The 18570-nt window shown below is 47.2% G+C and overlaps 1 protein-coding gene and 1 long non-coding RNA gene across 3 annotated transcripts in view; one reads left to right on the plus strand and one right to left on the minus strand.

Moving 5' to 3' along the window:
* The window catches only part of LOC148685851 (uncharacterized), a 30095-nt gene extending 19694 nt beyond the window's left edge, over nt 1–10401 (minus strand). The window contains exon 1 of the long non-coding RNA XR_015949459.1: nt 10264–10401. This is a non-coding gene — a long non-coding RNA (uncharacterized LOC148685851). The remainder of the gene's footprint in view (nt 1–10263) is intronic.
* An 11-nt stretch (nt 10402–10412) lies between these two features.
* Nucleotides 10413–17788, plus strand: SPRY2 (sprouty RTK signaling antagonist 2). Of its 2 annotated transcripts, none has more exons than XM_035115939.3 (2): nt 10413–11398; nt 15942–17788. In XM_035115939.3, the coding sequence occupies exon 2, from the start codon at nt 15993–15995 to the stop codon at nt 16926–16928; it is 936 nt and encodes a 311-aa protein (XP_034971830.3). In that variant the 5' UTR covers nt 10413–11398; nt 15942–15992; the 3' UTR covers nt 16929–17788. The 2 variants fall into 2 exon arrangements, with proteins under 2 accessions (XP_034971830.3, XP_088523651.1); XM_088667525.1 differs by lacking the exon at nt 10413–11398 and adding an exon at nt 13234–14019.
* The last annotated feature ends 782 nt before the right edge of the window (nt 17789–18570 follow it).

Below are 18570 nucleotides of genomic sequence, written 5' to 3' on the forward strand. Positions count from 1 at the left end.
ATGGGAGTTGTAGGCCAAAACATCTGGAGGGCCGCAGTTTGGGGATGCCTGCCCTAAACCCTAGAAATTAATAAATGATAGGTTTTTGATTATTTGGAGTGTGAAGGGAGAAATGCAAGCTGCAGAGGAATTCCTGGGCTAGCCTACCGGGATGTAAAATGACCTGGCCAAGCTAGGGCCATTAAGAAACAATACAGGGCCATTGAGAGCCATTGGCAATGCAAGAGGACTGTCCTCCCCCTTTGCCCTAAGGTGTGGGCAGGGATTTGGAAGGACGCAAGGGTAACTGGGTGTGAGATGACAGGAGAAGAGAGTTTTTAGTAGGTTGCTCTGGGAAGAAGAAAAAGTGGGAGCCATCTTGGGCAGGCTGGCTGCAGGCTGGCTGGGAGAGATGCCTTGGACTCCAGGGCTGCACTGCTGTGGGGGAACAAGCCCCTCCTCTTGAAATGACCATGCTGTAAGATCTGGATTCCTTCCATGCAAACTGAAGGTGTAAATAGGTGAATAAATCATGTTTCTTAAAACTAAGACAGTCTCGGCCGTGTCTCATTTCTCCAAAGGACAACAGACCCTGTGTCTTGGACCCCATGGACTCTGGGCACTGCTCAGCAGAGAGAGAGGGATGCCTTGATAAGTTTGATTGCCCCTTTCTGAACTTTTTCCAACTTTACAATATCTTTTTTAAATTTTTTATTAAAGATTAGTTTACAAAAATACGTGCAGTGTCTCTTTTTTCAAGTTGCATTTTCTACAGATTAGTTTCATTTGTTGTGAGACATTGGTGTTACATACAGTGTTAGGTTAGGAAGAAAAGAGGGGGAAAGAGGGGAGTGGTATCAGCAAAAAGAAAATAATTCATCCTGAAACTCACTTACAGATGGTACCTAACACCACGGAAACTAGTGCTAATATGCCCAGGAACCTCACAAAAATGCTGGAGAGGATGCACCTCCACAGGCACATATCTCCGCATGTGGTGGAAATGTCCCAAAAATCCAACTCTTCTGGACATCAAACATACCTGAAGGAGCGTCTCCACCCCCATCGTTCTGCCCGGACACTGAGGTCCAGTATTGAGGGCCTTCTGATGGTTCCCTCGTTGCAAGAAGCCAAGTTGCAGGGAACCAGGCAGAAGGCCTTCTTGGTGGTGTCACCTGCCCTGTGGAACGCCCTCCCATCAGATGTCAAAGAGAAAAACAGCTACCAGATTTTTAGAAGAAATCTGAAGGCAGCCCTGTTTAGGGAGGCTTTTAATGTTTAATAGATTATTTTATTTCATTTTTCTGTTGGAAGCCGCCCAGAGTGGCTGGGGAAACCCAGCCAGATGGGTGGGGTATAAATAAATTATTATTATTATTATTATTATTATTATTATTATTATTATTTTATACAATAAATATGCAAAATAACTAAGCAAGTATTAGAAATCACCCCAGAACTGGCCCTACTTCCAAGGCAGCAATGCCCACTCACATCATCAAGAGCTTGCAATATTCTTCTTGAGGCGAGGCAATTAGAACTGCTTGCAGTATTCCAAGTGTGGCTATTTTCAGTTCCAATCCGAATGATCCCTGACCTGGAAGTGTTTAAAGCCAGGCTAGGTCAGGAAGAAGCAAATGGATGCCTGGAGCATGGGATGAGTCATGCAGTCACCTGGGAGCCCTCATCCTTCCTCCTCTCTGTGGTTTGCTTCAAGTGACACCAGAACCAGAACCTGCTTTGGAGCCCAGCTGATCCTGACAGTGTTCCAGATGGTGAGAGACGAATCAAAGACTGCCTGGCTGCTCTTGAGACAACTGGGTGGCTTTCTTGACAGAGATGATCTCCCAAAGCCTCTCTCAAAGAGCAAGTTGCTGTCAGCGATAATTAAGCCCTTTCCCTTCCTTAGGCACATTATTATCTTCCCTTCTTCCTTTGGCTTCATTACCGCTCTTTCAAACGCACAAACATGAAAAGAAGATGTCAATTAAAGGTTTATGTTTCTAAGGAAATACCAGGCTTTAATGCTCGCCTCCCACTCACCAAACAACGTCCTGGATCAATATCTTTGCATTAAGCCGTGAGACAATGTACAAAATGCTCAGGGGACGCAGCAGACAAGCCATGCAGCCATCCGCTTGCAGGGAATAAGTATTTTGAGGAAATGCACGCAGCAGAAAGATAGCTATCTATTTGGACGACTCAGCTCTTAACCAGAAATGAAACAGACAAATTATACACCGCATTTCTTCCTCTCTCGCTCTTCCTCTTCAGCCCCCTCCTTATTTATAAAACAGGTTTAAGAATTTATTTCTGATCTGCTCCTGTAGACATTCCTTGATTCACAGCCATGGGGGCCTCTTACAATTATGTAGTCAAATTTCTATAGGCCAGGCATCCCCAAACTGCGGCCCTCCAGATGTTTTGGCTTACAACTCCCATGATCCCTAGCTAACAGGACCAGTGGTCGGGGAAGATGGGAATTGTAGTCCAAAACATCTGGAGGGCCAAAGTTTGGGGATGCCTGCTATAGGCCCTTGAATGGAGACATACCAAGAAGGGAGGATGTGTGGCTCTGGGATGAATTCGATGCCACAGAGAAGATGCTGGTCAACAGCAGCAGCAACTCTCCTCTCCATCTATTAGTCTCTCTCTCTCTCTCTCTCTCTCTCTCTCTCTCTCTCTCTCTCTCTCTCTCTCTCTCTCTCTCTCTCTCTGATTTTATGTCTGATAAAAATAAATTTATGACATAGAAACAGTATGTTCCAATTTCTTTGCCCCCTTTGCTGCTGTCATGCTTGGGATGTTATGTCTTCTCCTAAAGAACCTTGGGGACTAGAATCATAGAATCATAGAGTTGTAAGAGACCACAAGGGCCATCCAGTCCAACCCCCTGCCAAGCAGGACACACCATCAAAGCATTCCTAACATATGGCCACCAAGCCGCCGCTTAAAGACCTCCAAAGAAGGAGACTCCACCACACTCCTTGGCAGCAAATTCCACTGTCGAACAGCTCTTACTGTCAGGAAGTTCTTGCTCCGTGTCCGCTTCTCCGGAGCAGCAGAAAACAACCTTTCTCCCTCCTCTATATGACATCCTTTTATATATTGGAACATGGCTATCATATTACCCTTTAACCTTCTCTTCTCCAGGCTAAACAAACCCAGCTCCCTAAGCCATTCCTCATAAGGCATCGTTAAGGGTGCTGGGAATTTTCTGGGAATGTGCTCGCGTTCTGCTCCCTGGTTTCCCACTGGCATCTGGTTGGCCACTGTAAGAACAGGATACTGGACTAAACGGGCCATTAGACTATTATTATGTAGCTTTGCGAGTGGGAAACTAGAGTTCCCAGGGTTCTTTGGAGGAAGCCATGAGCTTTAAACATATGGTATGGGTATGATATGCTTCGCAGGACCTTTTCTTACTCCCTATGCAAGCTAAGGGAAAGCCCTTACTTGTGATGATCCTGCGATGATGAAGGGGCAATCTTTAAAAGATCCTTGGCACATACAATCTTAGCTTGGGGGGGGGGGCTTATAGCAGGCCAACTAGTCCATTCTTCTGCTCAGTATGTAATATATCACCCGCTAAGCTTTGAGATATGGCAGTATATTATGATGTTGGAAGCAGGCAGGCAGGAAGAAGGCAGTTGCCGCCCACACACAAAATGAGCGTCGCCTTGCACACCTTCTGCCTTTTCCTGGTGAGGTTGGGCACACGCCGCTGCCCTGGGCAGAGCACATCAGCTGGGGCATGGCACAGCTCGCCCCAATGATAGTTTCTTGATGGTCGCATGGCAGCTACCATGAACCACTGTTCGGATCAGTGTGAGTAGGGAGAAGGCAGCCTGCCAGTGATCGCAGGGCCAGAGTTCCCCTACTGAGGCCAGCGGCTGGGCTATGGAGGAAGGGGGGCTGTGGAGGGGGTGAGCATCAGGCCTCCAGACTGAAGTTTGCGATGCTGGCTGTGAATGGGATTTTGCGACACAGAATCTGATTGGAAATTCTGAAATTGCTCTTGTGGTTTCCACTTCAAACCGATTTCAGGCAATGTATCAATACAACATCTAGGCTTAGTCACTATGGCCCTATTTACTCCCCAGCCAAGTGTATAGCCAGGATTTTTGTTTGGGGGGGGGAGGCAAAAAGTTGTTGAGCTCTTTTGGGCAGATTGCCTCCCCCCCCATTGTTGAGCTCTTGGGGGGAGATCACAGGTAAAAATCCCCCCAAATGAGGACATTATGGGGGCAGGCTTTTGTTAGGGGGCAGGCTTCTGCTGGGGGGGGGAGAACCTCAGTAAACTGAGTATTTTTAATGCTTTCAATACCTTTTGAGGATTTGGGGGGGCAGCCCCCCCCGACTACACCCATGTCCCCAGCTACTAATCTAAAGGCATACAAGCTCTGAGCAAGTGCAAAGATAGCGAAGGATGCCTCTCACAACCCACTTGGTCCTGAACAGGCCCACTGCCTTTGACAGGATGAACCCAATGCCATGGCAGCTCTCTCTCTTGCACTCGCCACCCCCAAGCTACAGACAGGGGAGGATTGTGTCAAAGGAGATCCTCGCTTGCAGCAGGTTCAAAACCGGCTTTGCACACCCTCTCTGAAAGTACGCTGTGGGGTTATTACATCGGAAAGCCCCTTGGGCTTTCATTGGGGATCATTGGGGATGAGACCCGCTTTGGCCTCCTTTTTACCCATAGGGCTAGGTCCCTCTCCCTTCCCAACAACATATGCAACTGCTAGAGCACAAAAGGCAGAAAATGATGCTACAGTTGCGGCAGATGCATGGCAGCTGGGTGGAACGCACGAGCCACTTAAATACAGTAGGCTGAGTGGAAGAGGTGCTCTTACCTGGTTTGCCTAGAATTGCCTGGCAAAATGCCCAAACTGCATTCACAAGTAACTGCAAAACAGCTTCCAAGTAGCATTACGCAACAAGGAGCAGTCGTGCTCCCTCTGCCTCAACTCCCCCCCCCCCAAACAGACTAGAAGCTTGAGTTCTGTTATCAATGGCCTCCCATTGCACTCCTGAACAGAGAAGGCGATGGGCAGCTCTTCGAGCCAATTGTATCTTTATATGCAGGGAGAGAAGCCTATCTTTTCTCCTGTGCTCTAGCTCTGAAGCATTTCTTCGCTAACAGCACACAAAGCGGCTCAATTCACTGCTCCCTCTAGCGGGCACAAAGCTGTCAAACCCTTGCCATTCATAAAATTGCTGAATGAAAAGAGATTTGCCATTGGGTTGGGACAGTACACCCGGCTCCCTGGGCTGCTAACAGTGCCATATGATTGGAAGATGTGATGTCTGTCACCTGCACTGGTTTGGAGCCAGGTACCCCCTGCCCCATCCCCCAAAGGGGGCTGGAGCGCCACAAAGGATATGTTTACAAATGAACTGTCATTAAAATAAAGGATTTCTAGCAAGTGATTGAAGGAACCTGTATGGAAGTTGCTGGGTTTTTTTTTAAAAAAAAAAAAAGTCAGGAATGTCCATAACTCTAGAACAGAATGTTCCAATTAAATAACTACGAAAAATACAGAAATTGTAATTCAAGGGATCCAAGTCATACTCTGAGTAGACCCATTGAAATTAATGAACTTGAGCTCATTAATAAGGCAGCTCTATTACTCAGTCATAATACAGTAATGTAATGTGTTATAAGATGCTTCAGAGAAGTGAAATATCCCCTTTAATCTTATAGATTTTCATTAATTGGATCTATTCTATGTTTTAAAAGGCTGCTCCGCACACAAACACACCGTATTACTTGCTTTGCACTTGCAAATAATGGTTCACATACGCATACTGACACACCCAGCATTGGACTTTTGAAAGTCTTTTTGAGTCTGAGTTCACTGGGTGCTGGATCTGAAAATAGGAGACTTGCAAAATCTGCTTGCTACACAGTCCTCTGCATCAGAGCCTACAGGGTATGGATAAGAACAACAGTATGAATGAACTGGGCTACACAAACACCTCCAGAGAGACTTTTTCATTATCCTGCTAGCCCAGCTATTATTTGCAAAGTATTTGACTCTAACTCCAAATTTCTAGCAGCTGGGCTACTAATAGGTGCTGGGGCCCTGGGTGCCCGAACACCCACAAAATTCCCTATGAAGAGGCCAGGCACCCACAAATTTCAGTGTCAAGGCCATGCACTCTGATTGGCACCTATGGTCACTGGCCCTCCTCTGCATTTGCATATGATGTGAGTTTTATCACGTGTATTTGTATTAGGCATGCAGTCCATTCCTATGTGTGTTACTCAGAAGTAGGTCCCACCGCATTAAATGGGGATAACTCCCAGCCAATAGAAACAGGACGACATCCAAAATAGTACGTACTCCACAACATGGATGTTGTGTTCTTGAGTGTTTACTTTTAGTCTTCTTTTTTTAAAAAAACACATTGTGAAAGAGTTGTTGGATTTTGCATAGGTGTCCCTCTGCCTGGTCCTGTCGTCTTCTGCCCGATGAGTGATGCCAACGTCACTCTGTCCATTCCACCTGCCAAACGGGCAGGTGAAAGTACAGCCAGCAGAATCCCCACAGCCTGCCAAAACACCCAGAAATTGGGAGAGGGTGAGGAGGAGCTGAGTTAGCCCAGGATCTGGTAGGTCACAAACTGGCCCCATTGTCACCAAATGTAATGGCAATGGGTCCAATTTTCTGTGCCAGCTCCTGGCTGGTGCTATTTGTCTTTCCTCCCACCTTCCAGTGGCAGTGGGAGTAGCCCTGCAAAGCCTCCCTAGACAGCAGCTTGGGTTCAGATTGCACGGTAATATTCTAACAGCCAATGACACGCATTATCTTTGCCTAATAGGCTCCAATGGGGAAAGTCTGGTTGATTTTGAAAGCTTAGTATTAAATTACACGTAGAAAGTGAGACTGGCTGGGAGCCTGTGCAGAGAAAGAGCCACATCAGATTATCATATCTTGGCTTATTGAGTCAAGATATGCTTGCATCTTTTATTTTTGCAATTAAACCAGGAAGTCTCTCGTTCACCAGAGTTTCCTGTCTCATCTGATTCAAGCTGGGAAAATATGGTTACCAACTTCAGAACAAGTCAAGATCTCAAACCGACATTTAAGATCCTGGCTTTGTGCCCAAAGCTGCTAACCACTGTTTCTTGGGCAGACAAAGTGAGAAACTATGGTTAATTACACACTTCCTGGTTTAATTGCACATGTGCAGGCAGAAGATATCTACACACACACATGAACTTAATATACTGAGATGATCATCTGAATGTGGTCATACTTCTCACTATAGACCGGTCTGCCTAACCACTGCCTACACACACATATGAACTTAATATACTGAGATGATCATCTGAATGTGGTCATACTTCTCACTATAGACCGGTGTGCCTAACCACTGCCTTCCAGTTGTTACTGGGATTGCAATTACTTCCAGGCCCAGCCGGCATGGCCAATAGTCATGGAGGATGTGAGTTGTAGTTCAGCATCTGGAGAGAAGGAAGTCAACCACTTCTGCTCCAGAAGTCTCCAAACACTTAACAGCGCAATCCGGGGCATGTTTACTTGGGACTTAATCCCTAGGAAATGTGGGTAGGATTGTAGCCAAATTAGGTCTTGGTGAATGAGTGTGAATTCCGTTGACCAAAGTGGGACTTACTTCACCGTAAACAAGCCAAAGGATGGGGCTGCCACTCCAAATGTGTGAAGATACAAGTTTACTGCTGTCGCCCACAAACAACGCATTTGGAATTAAAGTGATTTCGTCACCTTCCCCAAGTGGATGAGAATATGAACCATGAAATATGTGAGCATTGTGGCTTCCTGTTGTATTTTTAAAAAACAGTTGTAGCCCTTGCAGTCACTGAACTGTCTTGAACGTTAAGGAAACAAGCATAACTGCTTTCTGAATAATGCTATCAGGTTGTTCCTTTCCTCCTCCTATCCAAGACAGTGGTACAATCGATTGAACTACCCCAAGATAAATGCCATCCGTGGTCAAAGTTCCGGTAAAATTTATCCAGAGGACTGTCATCGTAGACGTCTTCGCATCATTAAACAATAATGATGATGATAATTTTGAAAATAACGAATGGATCCCTGTTGACATTCAATGAAGCAATGGATTCTAGTTTCTCCGACGCCAATAGCATCATTCTAGTCCTACCACGCGCCAGATTCTCTCACCCATATCAAGAATGCATCAGCTTGTATTTCATTTGCAGGCTGCATCCCTAAGATATTCCTGAAACTGGGGCAGATAAACCCATTCTAAGTACACTTACTCTGAAGTAAGTTTTATCGATTCCACCCATGCAAGGAATTGTTCCTGAATGGGAGGCCCAATCCAGGACACTGTTCACACAACAGCAAGTCCCTTTGAGTTGAAAAGGGCTTTTTTACTTGGTCTGCCCCAATAGCTCAGTTGGGTATCCAACTGACACTGATTATACCAAGGCTGCAAGTTCCATCTCCATATGGGACAGCTGCAGATTCCTGCATTCCAGGGGGTTGGACTAGATGATCCACAGGGCCCCTTCTCACGTTATTATTCTACTTCACCATAAGCCCCAAAAGGGGCTCTCTTCCACGTGTAAACTCAGGGCAACCGGGCTCAACAAGGTTTTGAAGCCCAGCTCCCGTTTCCTCAGCGCTACCCTCTTACCCGCGCACACTTTCTCTTTTCTTTCCTGGATCATATGTAACTTTCTTAAGGCGTCCCATGAGCGTGCAAGGATTTCAGCCCAAATGGTTGCACGCCACAGTCTGAATGCTCCGGAAGGAGCATTTCGCTAATCCCATTTTTAACTGAAGGGGCGCGGGGGGGGGTGGAGAGGAGAGAGAGTTGGTAGAGAAAGCGATGCAAAGAACAGTGGGAGCCGGCCTGTTTCAGGCACGCCGTGTTCCGCTCCTCACGTACACTAACGTGGGGGAGGGCGACTCGGGCTGGGAGCTAACACTTGTACACAGCGTATCAATTGTGTTAATCCACCGAACAATGTGTCCTCCCCTTCCTACAAACACAGCGCCCTCTAAAATCTGCTAGGTGATTGGATTACCTTCTTTCTCAAAGGAGGGGATGGGTGGGAGCCGGACAGGACGTCTAACATTAATGATGCAATTCTCAAACACGTGTTCTTTTGGGTCAGCCTTGTTGACTTTTGTCACGTCTACTTTGAGAGTAAGTTGGCCGAAGATTGCGAGCTACTCACTTATTTAAGGAAAAGGAAGGCATTGGGGGTTGTGTATGTGTGTTTGTTTTGGAGGGGGGTGTCTACTCGCGAGTAAACGCAGTATGAGCCTTGGAGCTGCGATCCTAAATATTGTCATTTGCAATATCGATAAGATCCTAAGGGACAGCCAAGTGAATGGTTCCAGGGTCGCGCGGCCCGATCCTGTTCATGTTACCTTAAGAAGTAAATCCCATCCAGTTCAACGAGATTGATGCCCAGGTTACAGCGTGGAAAGGATCGCAGCCTTCCTAGAATCTCCCTTTACAAATTTACAGGGCTCCTACGGTACTACCCAGACTCACTCCCGAGTAAAACAACTCTCTTGCACTTTGGGATTTCAGCCTCGAAGAGACCTTCTGGAATTGCACTTCCCGGTAACATTTGCTCACGAGTAATCCCCGGGGCAATCAACAGAAACATACCCCGCAGAAAACCTGCTAAGCAGGAGAGACACATCTCGGAACCGCCAAGGGTCTGTCTGAACCTTCGGAGGAGAATAAGAAGATCCTACTCTAGAGTAAACGGCTGTAAATTCCGACACGGGGGTGGGAAAGAAAACCGCCCACAAATCTGACACGAGCTTTCTTGGAAGAGGCCATCTCCCTAAAGCCCGTGGAACAGGCATTGGATCAGCGCGGAATGCGACTTACTTCCGAGTAAGCGTGCGTGGGAGGGAGGGAAGGAGTGCGGGGGGGGGGTGGAGGGCGCTCGAATCCCCGTCGATCATTTCTCTTTGTCCAAAATGTCACCGGCGACGTTTAAAACGCTTTCGGGTCACAGTCCCCTCCCTCCCTCCTTGCAGCTTGCACCGAGAGCGGAAATTATTGTGGAAATAATACCCCGATCCCCTGCAGTTTTCGGGGGGGGGGGTTTGCCTAGACTAGCCCCATCCGCGTGTAACAAAAAATAGGGTGGGGCGGGAGGAATCGAGGAGGAGGAGGAGAGAGAGAGAGAAAGAAAAAGGAAAGAAAGAAAGAAAAAGGAAAGAAAGAAAAGCCGTTGGATCGGCGAATGGGCTTCTCTTCTCTCTCCGTCCCTCCCCAAGCTGGTGTTGCCCTTTTGAATACCTCCTGGCGCGCTGTGCTAAAGGCGAGCTCCCAAGCGCTGGCAGGCGGAGAGGTTGGGAGGGTAAGTGAATGTAAGCCCGGGCGAGCCAATGAGGTAGGACCGGATACGATATATCCTCTGGGACAACAACTGCTCTGTTCCTCCTCAGATCCACATGACGCCATTTACTGCTGCTTTTGCGGAGAGATCACCCTGCCTTCTCCGGAAAGAAGAAAAAGAGAGGGGGGAGAGAGAGGGGGAAGGGGGAAGGGGGAGGAGAGAGGGCGGAAAAACGCTGGAGCGCTGCAAGGACGGATCTCCAACCTGCCTTCCTGCAAACGCGCCACAGGCAGCAGCAACTGCAGCTCTCGAGCCCCGCTGACTTTTCCCTCCCCCCAAAAAGAAAAAAGGGAAAAAAGAGGGAAAGAGGGGGGGAAGACCTTGCTCTCCTCCTCCTCCTCCTGCACCTCCTCCTCCCAGTTTGCAACCAGCAAAGCTGCCTTGGGAAGAAAACGCACGCGCTCACGTACAACACACATTTGCCCAGAAGAAGACGGGAGAGAGCTCGCCAACCACTTAAAAGAAGCAACAAGCCCTTAGCTCCCCCCACCACACAAAAATTACAAAGCGAAATCAATACAGATTGCAACCGATCGTCCCCGGGACGCCCAAGCTGGAAGAACAGAGCGAAAACTACAACTCCTGGTCCACGGCAACCTTGGGATTTTATTCTGTTTTCTTCTCGTTCTCGCAAGCAGCCACTCGCTTTATGTCGCTCGCCTGGGCTCCCCCTCGCCCTCCCCCTGTGTATGATGTATTAAGCGAAAGTGACTTGGGATTGACGAATCGGCCTCTTGTTCATTGAGAAAAAAGAGAGAGAGAAGCAACAGCGACAAGGAAATCAACGTGTGTGATTGCAAAGGAAAAGGGGGAAGAGAGAAAGAGAGAAACCCTCGCCCTGTCTGGGAAAAGGGACTTTTTAGACACACACACTCGCACACATTTGTGGTTTGTTTTCTTTGCTATTTATTATCAGCCCTCCCTGCGGAGAAGACAGAAAGAGGCAGGGGGGAAAAGCAACTTTGCTGTGGATTGTCGGCTTTTTCTTTTCTTTTTGCTCGTTTCAATGATTCTCGCCCGCAACCTGGACTCGAAGTGAGTTTCTGGAACAGAAGAGCCGCTTCTGTTCTTCCCCCTCCTTTTATTTTCGTTTGGCTTCGGGGTTGCATTTTACTCGTCAACCTCAGGAAGAAGAAAATCCAGGGAGCGGGGTGGAGAGGAGAAGGGCTTGTGAGGAGGGGAGAGAGGAGGAGGAGGGTTCATTGCAAAGCAAGCTTCTGTTTCTATATATGTGTGTCTGTGTGCGTTTTAAAGTGACTTGATTGCAAGGAAACAAATGCAAGTTTCAGGCCGATTCCTTTGGGAGATGTCCTGCGAGGGGTGTTTCTCTCCCCTCACCGATTTTCTTCTCTCTTGTGCACAGCAAAGGGGACTGCAAAATGGGGGAGGGTGGGTTGGATGTTCGGGGAGATTGCCTTGGAAAAGTGTGTCTGCTTGTGTTGTTTGGCGGGTTGAGATTTCTCGGGTGGGAGCAGATCGCGGAGTCCCTTCGCGCTTTGAATGATTCCTGGCGCGTCCCTGCGCCTCGCGGGTGACTTTGCAAGGGAGGAAACCCCTCGCCTCGCGCCATTGGGGGCGAGCGTTGTTTTGAAAGGGCGGAAATTTCCCCTCAGGTTGTTGAAGTGAAGCTATTTCTGCAGAGAAGCTCTGGCAGCGGCTCCTTCCCCTCGGTTTGTTCACGGCACGACGCCACGGTGCCCAGCTTCGAAAACGTGCGTCCGAGTTCGGAAGAGTGAAGCAGCGCCGTTGCTTGCAGAGAGAGCCTGTCAGAGGCTGGGTTGCAGGACAGAAGGGGGGGGGGGACACACGAAACAAACAAAAACTTGGGTATTTTATCTCTTTTTCACAACTCCTTCCTCCCCAACTCCAGTTGCTCTGCAGCTTCTTAGATCCAAGCTCACCTCGTACTTAGCCGCCCTCTTTTCAAACTTGTGCACTTGGAATGTGCAATTCGGAAGTGAGCGAACGTGTTTAAGTGTAAATCTGTTTTTTTTTGTTGCGAGTGGGAGGGATGGGTGGAATCTCCCACTTAACCGGATTGTCTTCCGAAGTGCTTTTTTATTTTTTTTACAACTTCTCTACATTCTTTCTCTTCCCCCTCCCTACCACCCCGGGCCTTTTTTTGGGAGGGGGGGATATGCAGGAGATTGCTACATTTCTACATTTGGCTGGTAATGTTTCTTTTTTTCTTTCTTAAGGCTTACTTTGCCTCACCCCAATGCCTGCTACATAGACGCAGTCCTAAATATGGGAGGGAGGCATTTAAATTGGGGGGGGGGTGCGCGAAGACGAATGGGGTGTTCTAAACACCCCTGAGATAAAGCACCCTGAATATTATTTTAAAAAATAAAATGAAAAGCCTGTGGGTGTTAAACTATGAGCGACAGCAGCTTTTGCATGGAAGAAAAGGGTGTTTGTGCACTATATAAATTCTTCGTCGTTTATTCAAAAGCCCCGCACCCGCACCCCTGATTTACTTAGCATTTCTCCCTTTGCTAGTGAATGGACTCTGGCTTTTTAAAATCCGTGGGACAACACAACAAATCCTGGCACAGAGGATTTTAAAATAAGACTTCAGCAATTGTTGCCTTAGTTAGAAAGTAGGGGGTGTTTCGTGGCTGGGGGTGAGGGGACTTTGTTTCTTGATAGTGTAGCTGGATCTGTCGACAGGGGAATGCGTTTCCCTCTGGGCAATAAAATTCCAGAGGCTGTTTGTGATTGGGGGTGGGAGGAAGAATTGAGAGTCCTGCTTTGTCATTCATGAGGTGGGGATTTGCTTGAAATTTACGCAAATCGGACAAAATGCCCAGCAAGCGCTCCCTTGGGGGCAGACTTCCTGCCAGACCTGACTTCTTGGAAGCTGGAGCTGGTGGGATTTGATGGCTTTTGGGTGGTGGAGGAGGGGAGGGGATTGTGTGAGCAGGTGCCTCCAAGGTGCTCTGGACGGAGCAGATAATGTAAGTCACTTTACATAACTGAAGCAGGAAAGAGCCCTTCCCCATCTCCTGCTGGGAGGAGGAAGGAAAGATCCTGCCAGGCTCTCCTGATAAGGCAATCTTATTACAAGTCTCCGTCTCTCTTCACCCTCCTCTCCACCTCTCACCCCCGCCCTGCATGTCTCCTGTTGATCTCCAGGTTGTCTGCCTTTCAGGGAGGTTCCTTTGAACACAGTATCTGGGCAGCCTAGAGGAAAATGAGCAGGTTCCTGGGATCCCACCTGCTAGGCAGATTGTTTTATGTATGCAAGGAAGAAGCCTGTAATAAGGAAGGAAGGAAGGAAGGAAGGAAGGAGGTGATGCCCCCTGGCAGGCGGGCAAGCAGGGAGGCAGTGCAGGAGGAAAACGTGAGACAGATCTTTCCCAACCCCATGGATTTGTGTGGATTGTGGACAGATTTTCAGCCGGCACTGTTTACTTGGAATTCAGCGGGACTTCCGTCCAGAGAGATAAGACTGCACTGGAGTTCAGTCTTCATCTAAAGTTTGTAGTATCTTGCACAGCCACCTAAATTTTTTAAGGGGGAAAAAAACCAGTTGCTATGAGGTCATTGCGATATAGAGGACTATACCTTGATTTTCACCCTGTAATTACGGCAGATTGTTGGGTGGTTTTTATGTGCCGGCAAATCCAAGCCAGAATTTTAAGTACTCCTTAGAAGTAAGTCCCGCGGAGTTTAATGGTGCTTACTTGCAAGTATATGCATAGGCTTTCGCTGATCTGGTGCATGTTTAGTCAGAAACGAGCCCTGCGGATTTCAATTGTGTAAGCAGCGGGTTCCTATACTTCTCTTTAACTTAAAAGCAAGTTTCACACTGAATTCAGTGGGATGTATTTCCATGTAGCGTCACTGTAATGTGACCAAGAGAATTCTCCTTTTGTTGAACAACTGCTCCTCAGGCATTTGTTTTGCAAACTGGATCCTGCTCATTTGTGAGAGAGAGGTATTTAGCCCAGCTGTTTTCTAGTTGGCAGCCCTGTCGCTCTCTGTCTATACTATACTATATATATATACTATATATACTATATATACTATACTGTCAAGATTCCATTATAAGTAATGGTGGTTCAGGTAGTGCTGTTCAAGTTGAAGCAATATTGTCATAGGCTGTTCCTGGAACCATGTGGCTTGCAGATTGCATGCAGGGTATTTGTGTATTGTAAGCCAAACCACTTTTTTCCCCTGGCAGTGCCCAGGAAGTGGATGGATTATCTCTGGGTGTTATGAATGCACAATGAAAACCCTTACAGTGCTCAGCATTGTAAGCTTCAGGTGCTGGGGCTTAGGAATGCAAAGTTGTAGACAAATATTAAAAGTTCTGCAGAGAGGTACTTTGTATATGCTTTTGGTATTTGGGCCTGCACTGAAGACCAGCCTCGGGCACGTCATTGCAACTTTATGCTTTTCTCGGTGTCGTTGCAGAAAAACACATTTTTTCCTCTCTTTTTTTGCATCATGTTTAAGCTCAATGTGGAAAGAGGACGTATTTGCTAAGCTTGCACAGGATAGAAAAATTACTACTCTGTCATTGGAAAGTTCTGTTTTGCTTGTTTAAAGTCTGCTACATATAGTGCAGGGGAAGTCCCACCCCTTCCTATGGCTTAAGCCTGCAGTCCTCCATGTATTTATTGAAGAGTGGACCACAGTGAACTTGGGTGCACTGACTTCTGTATAAACACACACTGGTTTTTGACTGCAAAAGTGTGTTGCAATCTGTGATCTGAGAGGATTTGACAAGAGGTTCAGACACCTAAGGTGTCTAGATCTACAGAGAGAGATTCAGGCAGGGACATGCAAGGATTCCTCACAGGCTTCTCCTTTTTTTAGGTATACACCTAAATATGAAAACTGCAATGTGGTTGCAAACATATGCAAAGAGCAGGTACATTTGTCAGAGTTGCCAGGATTGACGGTTTGGCTCTTCCTGTCAAGTGTACAATAGGGTGGGGTGGGGGCTCAAGTTTGTACTATGTAGTGTGTGAATGTGTCCTACAATGAACGTCAAGAAGTGACTAAGATGCAGGTTTCCTTGGGTTTCCAGAAGAAGAGGTCTTTGCCAATCCTTAATTAAAAAGCAGAACCCTGTAAAATGCAGAAAACAACTACCTTTCTCTTTTTAAAATTAAGTAAGATCCAATTTTAAAACTGGATTTAAAAATGCTCTCTAGAGGTAGGTTGGTAGCATCTCTTCTGCAAAGAAGGTCTGTTCTCTTCAAGGGAGGACCATGCTGGAATAGAAAGCCTCTGATCACTTAAAACAGGGATGAAGATACCTGTGGCCTTCCAGGCATTGCTGAACTACAGCTCTCATTATCCCTAACCATAGTCACTGGGGCTGAGAAGAGTTGGAAACCTAACAGTAACTGCAGGGCCACAGGTTCCTTGCCTTTGCCTTGAAGTCATAAAAGAGATTGCTTATTTCCACTGAATTGGTTTGCCCCCAAGTCTTCTTCCACCAAGAAGACTTGGTGCCTTTGCTTTCAGGGACTAGCTGCCGCGAAGTCTGTTATATTGAGGGATTTTGCAAACACACTAGGCAACGTAGCAACGAAACCCTAATCCTCTCTTCTTTTGCCCGCAGGATTTCAGATGTGTTCTAAGCTTCCTGGAGTGATCACTCTTCAGGGTACTGATGGAGACGAGAGCTCAGAATGGCAGTGGGTCACAGCCTTTGCTACAGAGTCAGCATGACAGCGGGAGGCAGTATGGAGAACCTGACCTAAGGGATGTCCTGGCGCAACAGGTCCACGTCTTGTCCTTGGACCAGATCAAGGCCATCCGAAATACAAACGAATACACGGAACCACCTACGGTGGCTCCGCGGCCTGGGGTGAAGCCAGCGCCACGCCCGCCTCTCCAGCACAAGAGCGAAAGGGCCAACGGATTGACTGATCACCTTAGCAGGGTCCAACATCCCCAGGTCCATGTATCTTCCCGGTTACCACTGTCCCGTTCCATTAGCATGGCCAGCACCGGCTCGCGGGCCAGTACCCGGACCAGTACGAGTAGTAACTCATCGGAACAGAGACTTCTAGGGTCGTCTTTGGGGACAGTTGCGGACGGGATAGTCCGAGTGCAGCCCAAGTCCGAGCTGAAGCCCAGTGAACTCAAGCCCCCTAGCAAGGAAGATCTGCAGCTGCATGCCTACAGGTGTGAGGACTGTGGGAAATGTAAGTGCAAGGAGTGTACTTACCCGCGAACTCTTCCCTCCTGTTGGATCTGTGACAAGCAGTGTCTTTGCTCGGCCCAGAACGTGGTCGACTATGGGACTTGCGTCTGCTGCGTCAAAGGCCTTTTCTACCACTGCTCCAACGACGACGAAGACAACTGCGCCGATAACCCTTGTTCTTGTAGCCAGTCCCATTGCTGCACTCGGTGGTCCACCATGGGCGTCGTATCTCTCGTTCTGCCTTGCCTGTGGTGTTACCTGCCGGCCAAGGGTTGCCTTAAGTTGTGCCAGGGCTGTTACGACCAGGTGAACAGGCCCGGCTGCCGCTGTAAGCACTCCAACACTGTTTGCTGCAAAGTGCCCAGTGTGCCTCCCAGGAACTTTGAGAAGCTGACATAGCATTGCTCCTCAGGAGTACGGTGAAAAAAATATGGATTATTCCTTTTTAACATCATATGCAGCCAACTAAACGAGCTATAATTGTGGCACTGTGTCTTAGGAGGATGGGGGGGGAGGGGTGCCCTAAGGTTTGCAGTGACCTGCTTTTCCCCTTATGTGTTTGCATGGGCCAACTTCATGGATACCTGCTTGTTTGAGTCCACCTAATGGGGAGATGGAAAGAGAGATGCTCCGCGGGACCCGACTATTGCATAAGCTAACGCAACCTGAGACACTCCTAGGCAATCTGTCTTGTTGTATATGTGTGGGTTCTTCCCCCACCCCCCACCCCCTGTCCCCCAAATGAATAGTGCATTTGTAAATTAGGAAACTACTTCAACCCGCTCCCGGTTATTTTCTGCCAGAGATGTGCTATATTTTTGTATATAGGATATTTTCAACTGTGAAAACACAAGTGTCATAGAAGACATGGCACAGGTCACAAAATATTATACTAATATGTTGTACATTCAAAAGAATGTGAATCAATCAGTATGTTTTAGATTGTATTTTGCCTTAAGGAAGCCCTTCATTTGCAAGACTCTGATTCCCTCACCCACCCACTTTTTTTTGGATTTCATGTATATTGTACAGTTACAGTAAAATTCAGTCTTTATTTTCTAATTTTTTCAACATATTGTTTAGTGTAAAGAATATTTATTTGAAGTTTTATTATTTTATAAAAAAAGAAATATTTATTTTAAGAGGCATCTTACAAATTTCACCCCTTTTTATGAGGATGCCACAGTTGCTGCAAATAAGGGGTGAAAGATACATATGTTCCCTATAAAATAGAAAATATATTAACGTTTGAAATTAAACTGGGCTGCTTGTCATTTTTCTCCCCCTCCTCTGGTCCTTTGGAATTGAACTGTCTCTTATGAAAGGAAGGCATTTCTGAATGCAAAAATGAATAATGAAACCATAAAATGGGTTGAGATCTCTTATGAAGGCTGTTGTTTGATAAGACATGGAAGATTGTAGACGGAAATGCAGAGCTAGTGGAAGTAATGCAGGCATAGGCAAACTCAGCCCTCCTGATGTTTTGAGACTACAATTCCCATCATCCCTGACCCCTGGTCCTGTTAGCTAGGGATGATGGGAGTTGTAGTCCCAAAACAGCTGGAGGGCCGAGTTTGCCTATGCCTGGAGTAATGCATGCTGAAAAGAGAAAGGAGATAGAGTCTGCAGAAAGTGATGACCTGTTTTACAGGAGACCTTGGCTCAAACTTGATGTTGCCATACTCCTCAGTTGGTAGAGCACTAGACTTTTAATCTCAGGGCCATGGCTTTGAGCCCCACATGGGGCAAAATGTTCTGCATTGCAGGGGGCTGGACTAGACCAGGCATCCCCAAACTGCAGCCCTCCAGATGTTTTGGCCTACAACTCCCATGATCCCTAGCTAACAGGACCAGTGGTCAGGGATGATGGGATTTGTAGTCTAAAACATCTGGAGGGCCAAAGTTTGGGGATGCCTGGACTAGACGATCCTCATGGCCCCTTCCAACTTTGATAATCCAGTGTTTGCCAATGACTCAATATCGTGCCCTCTAAAAAGTTGCACTACAATTCCCATCAGGCCTTGCTGGCATGCCCAGGCAT

The sequence above is a fragment of the Zootoca vivipara genome, chromosome 4 (assembly GCF_965207765.1).
Source record: "Zootoca vivipara chromosome 4, rZooViv2.hap1.1, whole genome shotgun sequence".
Classification (NCBI taxonomy): domain Eukaryota; kingdom Metazoa; phylum Chordata; class Lepidosauria; order Squamata; family Lacertidae; genus Zootoca; species Zootoca vivipara.

Coding starts and splice junctions, on each gene's coding strand:
- SPRY2 (XM_035115939.3), top strand. CDS start 15,993: ATGGAGACGAGAGCTCAGAATGGCAGTGGGTCACAGCCTTTGCTACAG.